This window comes from Sardina pilchardus, chromosome 17 (genome assembly GCF_963854185.1).
Source record: "Sardina pilchardus chromosome 17, fSarPil1.1, whole genome shotgun sequence".
Taxonomy (NCBI): domain Eukaryota; kingdom Metazoa; phylum Chordata; class Actinopteri; order Clupeiformes; family Clupeidae; genus Sardina; species Sardina pilchardus.
In genome coordinates, this window is record NC_085010.1 from 20,114,388 (window position 1) to 20,120,387 (window position 6,000).

Consider the following 6,000-nt stretch of genomic DNA (forward strand, 5'->3'; position numbering starts at 1 on the left):
GCCAAGGGAACTTTATCAGGATGCATAATATCCTGAATCCATGAAATAGCTGGCCTTAAAAAATAAAAATCTGCCTGCCCCTATGTTAACCCTATGTGTTAAATTCCCATAGGGTTACATTGGGGGTCAAATACTTCCTTCCCCCTAGCATTTAGGAAGAACATTTATTTATTTATGAAACATTCTTCAATCACAAAGAAAATTGGGGTACTTGGCGGTTTTATTTTTACTCAATTTTTTAATTAAGACATTAAGATCAATTGTCAAAGGATGATTTTATATTCCTCTTTTTAGGCAACTTTAGCATGGTATCAAATACATTTTCTCCTCACTGTATGTACTTATAAGATGTTCTTGTGAAGTGCTCTAAAACTGTTTATTGTATGCTGTGTAAGCATACCTGATCTCACTGAGCGTGTATTGTATGTCAAACAATGTTTGTTAAAGTCCATACACTGACTTGAATGGAAATGAATTCTGTCTGAATCATGTTATGCACACTTTCCCTGTTGACTCGGATAGATCCAGAAGGGGTTTTGGAGGATAATGGTCTTATTAAACTTCACCTTCTGGTTATGTATTAGCAAATACACACATATTAGAATTCAACAGAGCAGGAACACTCACCAAGGGGAGGGAAAAAGAGAAATGAGGCAGGAAGGGAACACATGGAGATGAGAGAATAATTTTAGATAATTCCAAAGAGGAGAGAGAGAGAGAGGGAGGGAGAGGGAGAGAGAAAGAGAGAGGGAGGGAGAGAGAGACAGAGAGAAAGAGAGAGGGAGAGAGAGAGAGTGTGTGTGTGTGAGAGAGAGAGAGAGAGAGAGAGAGTGTGTGTGAGAGAGAGTGTGTGTGTGTGTGTGTGTGTGTGTGTGTGTGTGTGTGTGTGTGTGTGTGTGTGTGTGTGTGTGTGCTGTAGGCATGGGTTAATTGAAGCCCTGGGCTCCTGGACCAAACCATGAATTTCTAATGGATGTGTACACAGCTTGCTGTCAGCCTGTCTAAATTAATCACAGGCAGAATATCAGCAGGGCCTGCTTGTTAGTAGAGAGTTTGGAGAGGTGGACATATTCTGTGTGTGTGTGTGTGTGTGTGTGTGTGTGTGTGTGTGTGTGTGTGTGTGTGTGTGTGTGTGTGTGTGTGTGTGTGTGTGTGTGTGTGTGTGTGTGTGTGTGTGAGTGTGTGTGAGAGAGAGAGAGAGAGAGAGAGAGAGAGAGAGAGATGGCCATCAGGAGAAGGAAGGTAAGGGAGAGTGAAGGGATTGTTTGGAGTGGACAGAAGATAGATCGGGTCATTGTGGTTCTTACAGCTGCAGGAACTATACTTGAGTTTGCTGACTAGGCAAGCCTTACAGCTTTTTGAGAGCCCAGCCATGAATTAATAAATGTGGATTGATATGTTTTAGCTTCTCATTCAACGAGATATATCCTGTGTTTAAAATACATTTCCTCAGACTGCTGCCTCCTCCTGTTATTTGATGGTATTGCACAGCATTTATCACTGCCTTCTGTATATTCCTGGGCTGTGTAGAGTACAACTCATCCAGTCCTTTACGCAAGACAGTTGCTACTCTGAGTGACTGTTGCTGTTGTTTTTTATTCAAGTGCTTTGAAACATCTAATGTGTTTTCCCTTCTCTTTGCAGAAAGTGCTAATGCATAATTGAAGGACCAATTCAAACAGGTGAGTCAGTGTGTGTGTGTATATGAACTCTCAAAAACTTGATGCAAAAGCTTTCATGCTGAATTTAGTAAGCTGGCATAGCTGATTGAAGAGGATCTTCATGGCCTCAGTCAACATCACGGGTACTACAGAGCTCACTGATGCTTCCTGACAGATATTATGTCCAATTGTTGAGTAACCTACCATGTAATGTCTAGTATCACAATGGCATGTTCCCTTCATTGCTTGCCCATTTATTTAAACTTTAAAAAGTCTCAGAAAGTAATTGAAAGGCAGCCTTCATTTTCAGTGATGCAGAGATTTACACACAATTCACATCAATTTGTGTCCAGAATGTCCACCAATAAATATCACTTTGATTGTCTCTTGTCCTTTACTCCGTTCACAGATCTCACTGCCCAGAGAGGGAGCAATGCTTATATAATGTCATGTTTCAGCATTTTACCCATAATTCAAGGGTGGAAGGGCTGTCTGTGGAGATTTGAGAGGTCAGAGAGAGATGCCAGGAAGAAAGACAGAAGAATGACATATGTGAACACAGGAACCTTTCACAGGAAAAAAACAAAGACCCACAACAACAGCAACATCAATAACAATAACAATAACAACAACAACAACAATAACATATGAACTTGATATGAACCCCCCGCATCCTCTCCATGTCTCATTGCAACACTGAAGGACTTTCAGCACCACACCCTCATGCAGTCCGGTTAGTGCCTCTGCCCGGAGCGCAGCTATGTCATACGCAGCAGCCTACTGTTCTCACATGCAGTGCTATAACTGATGAGTTTTCAGCTGATCAAACTGACTTTGGTAAAGTAGTGTCTGTTTGTTATTTTTATAACGTTGGGGAATTTATCTTTTTTTCTTTGTCTGAACATGGCACACACACACACACACACACACACACTAAATAATAATTGCATTCAGTATACTGACCTGCTGCACATTATCAAAAGTCTGTGTCATTTTGCACTGCGTATAATTAATGTCAATGAACTGTCCCCTCCACACACACACACACACACACACACACACACACACACACACACAAAGGACCCTCAGAGGCCTTGACCTGAGCAGAGGAGATGTTTGACTGAGCGAGATAACAGTGCCATTGGCCCCATTTGTCCCTCTGGGCCACCGTACACCATGTTGTGCTAGTGCTGTGTACCGTGTAGTCAGTCAATGGTTTAGTTCTTTATGGAACCATAGAAGAGAGGACTGCGTTCATGAGCACAATAAAGAAAATCTTACATATTAAGTGTCAAATATGAAGAGGTAACAATTGCCAAGTGTTTAGCAGAGAGTGAAAAAGGCCATTCAGAACAACAGTATTTAAAGTAGGAGCGTATTTCAGTGTATCAATCATATACTCTGTATACTTGTACATGTTGAGTAATGTTTCCGTAGTTCTGTCTCGACTTTGATATTTGCTAAATGTACCAAAATGACAAAGACCTTGGTACGGTGTATTCTAATGTGTGCCATACGATTACTACGCTATGGCTTGGTGTAGTAGAGGGTAAACAAGTGTTTATCTCACTGTGATTCCATTTGAACACTTTTGAACAAGCAAATTGTTTCTCCCTATACACTCCTAACCCTGACGACATCTGGTTTGCCGTTAATCCGGACGCAATCTGCATCTTAATCTCTAAATGTGCTTGTGCTGAAGAAACACGTATTTGTGTTGTGTTAACACTCACACACACACACACACACTGCATACATTGACTTTGGAGGCCCTTTCTCTGTATTGCTATCTCAGTGTGTAACATTGGGGACATCCAGCGAGGGTACAGCCTGTGATTTAAAGACTGGGACTTATTTTGTGTGTGGAGGGTGTGGGCATATCTTTAGCCTACAGTCCTTTTTAGGATATGCCCATCTCCCCATATCTGTGCGTAATACAACATTGTAAATATTCAGAGTCATAACAGATGGTAGCAAAAAAATATATAATGCTTTATTAAAGAGGATGTGAAGAATAAAATAAAGATCCCTGTAGTAAATGTTTGGCTCTGTCTCTGTATTCTTCAACTAGTTGTCCGCCTTATTTCGTCGGTCATTTATTTACTTTAAGTGTTCTTTTCATTTACATGAAATATAGGAAGGTAGGCTGGGTAAACCCTGTCTTATCTGCTGATGGTTTGGACTTAGCCCTGCAGCTCTGTCTGGAGACCTGCACATCTATCTTTCCTGCTTCCTGTCCACATCTTCTGGATCCAATCACAAACTAGGCTAGTTTATCCAAAAGGCACACCTGGATCGTTGGTCTGATTGGTTGATCTATCCAAAAGCTACAGAGTCATTTGAACTAGCCTATGCCATTTGTGCAGTAGAAATAAAGCGCAGACTCTCCCAGTCTAATGTTCAATCTTAAAAGATTGAGCTTAGTATGGTGATAGCCAGACTAAAAGGAAGGTGACCATGGCGTTGTTTTTGTCCTCTTAGTTGCCTAAAGCCCAGACACCTGACAAGAATGCTCATAATTCAATAGCCTACAACCAAGGTAGCATGGTCTCTGTATTTGGCTATGGTTCGGGTCCAGGCAGCCCTTTTAAAAAAATAAGTAGGCTACCTTAAATGACAGATCCATAGGGAGTTCTTGTCACAGTGTTAGGCCTACCATTTCTTGTAGAATTCTCATTTGTGTACTGCGCATGCTCAGTGGTAGCCTATACACTCGCGTCGCCAGTTTCCAATATTTTATTTTCCTTTCCTTAGTATCAACATTGCAAACAAAATCGACATTTCTCTCTCTCTCTCTCTCTCTCTCTCTCTCTCTCTCTCTCTCTCACACACACACACACACACAGAATATGTCCACCTCTCCAAACTCTCTACTGACAATTCATAGTATGTCCACTGATCACCAAAAACATCGCTGCAGCTGCTAGACTTTTCCAAGGCACATGACTTCCGTTGCTAAGAGACCATAAACAAAATACAAAGTAGCTGACAGAAGGAGCCTAGAGACTACGGGATGTTATTTTGCTTAGCATGTAATGCCAATCTACACTAGATACATGGAGTAAATGTAATTATAAGTCAGAATTATTGCTTTTTCTAAACGAATTGTCTATTTTTGTTTCAACTGGAACCAACGATTTAGCCTATCACTCAATGTGCTCCTTTAACACAATGTAAGTGAAACTTTTGGAAAAACACCCACATCTGGTGATGAAAGTCTAGAGAAGTCAGACAGCTAACGTAAACCGTGCATAACTTCAGTTTGTAATACATTAGGCCTAGCTTACAACATGTTGAAATGAACAGTGACATTATCTAACGTTCTAGCGATTGGGAAAAACAAGGATATCACACAACCACCTAGCTATTTATTGCTCGCTTGCTTATCTATCTGCAAAATCCAGTTAGTCATTTGAATTGTATTACAGTTCAAAGCAATGGTGCTGAAAATTACACCAAACCATGGCATTATAATGCAAAAAATAGCTGTAGTCAACTAAACTGTGTCTCGCTGTATGATAACAACTAACCCTTACACAGATATTGTTTGACTGATCTGAGACTGCATTTTTACCATTGTCTAACAGAATTGATTTGAGAGGCCAAAGCATTTGAGAGCAGGAGCAGAGGAGAGAGCGAGACCATGTCGCTCTCTCATAAGGGCTCTCCGCGACGTCCACTCATCCCTGGTTTAGAGGAGAGTCAGGAGCTGCGGGTGCCTGTTGGTCTTGTGGATGCTGAGCGGTTGAGGGCGAGGCTTATATCAGTGGCACCCAGTCAGGCACAGCGTGACCCCAATGTCCTCGTGTTCACCCACCGCACCAAAGCGCAGGAGCGTCGGAAGGCTGCACAAAAACCACAACAGTTGGAGATACTGGTGTGTGCATGAGTGATTGTAATATTTTATGTTATCAGGAGGACACTATTTTTGTTATATGCAATAGACAATTTATAACAGTAAACTACTCAGTGGATCACTTCCTTGTAATTTGTAGTTTAGGTAGGCTACTAGGTGTCTGTAATGCAATATAATATGGTTATTTTCCAATAATCGTGTGTGTGTGTGTGTGTGTGTGTGTGTGTGTGTGTGTGTGTGTGTGTGTGTGTGTGTGTGTGTGTGTGTGTGTGTTTGAAGCCTGTCCTGAAAAAGTATCAGGAACAGAACCAGCCTGGGCACATCCACAAGAAGAACCGTGAGCGGCTGCTCAGTGCAGGCTGGAGGCCTGGAGCCTCTCCGTCCATCGGGGCAGACTGGATGAGCACCTCGCTGGAGAGGCCGCCATCAGCAGTGCGCCTTCCAGAGCTGCCTGACCATGTCAAAGAAAAGCAGGTTGGGTCT

At 41.9% G+C, this 6,000-nt stretch overlaps 2 protein-coding genes across 2 annotated transcripts in view; both read left to right on the forward strand.

Annotated features, from left to right (window-relative positions):
- Nucleotides 1-2,092, forward strand: part of lhfpl3 (LHFPL tetraspan subfamily member 3) — a 33,981-nt gene extending 31,889 nt beyond the window's left edge. The window contains exons 3-4 of the mRNA XM_062518388.1: nt 1,645-1,682; nt 2,071-2,092. Coding sequence (XP_062374372.1) covers nt 1,645-1,661 — 17 coding nt within the window. The 3' untranslated portion in view covers nt 1,662-1,682; nt 2,071-2,092. The remainder of the gene's footprint in view (nt 1-1,644; nt 1,683-2,070) is intronic.
- Nucleotides 2,093-5,304: 3,212 nt separating this feature from the next.
- The window catches only part of dnah6 (dynein, axonemal, heavy chain 6), a 47,894-nt gene continuing 47,198 nt past the window's right edge, over nt 5,305-6,000 (forward strand). The window contains exons 1-2 of the mRNA XM_062517888.1: nt 5,305-5,538; nt 5,797-5,991. Of these exons, the coding sequence (XP_062373872.1) occupies nt 5,305-5,538; nt 5,797-5,991 (429 nt within the window). The remainder of the gene's footprint in view (nt 5,539-5,796; nt 5,992-6,000) is intronic.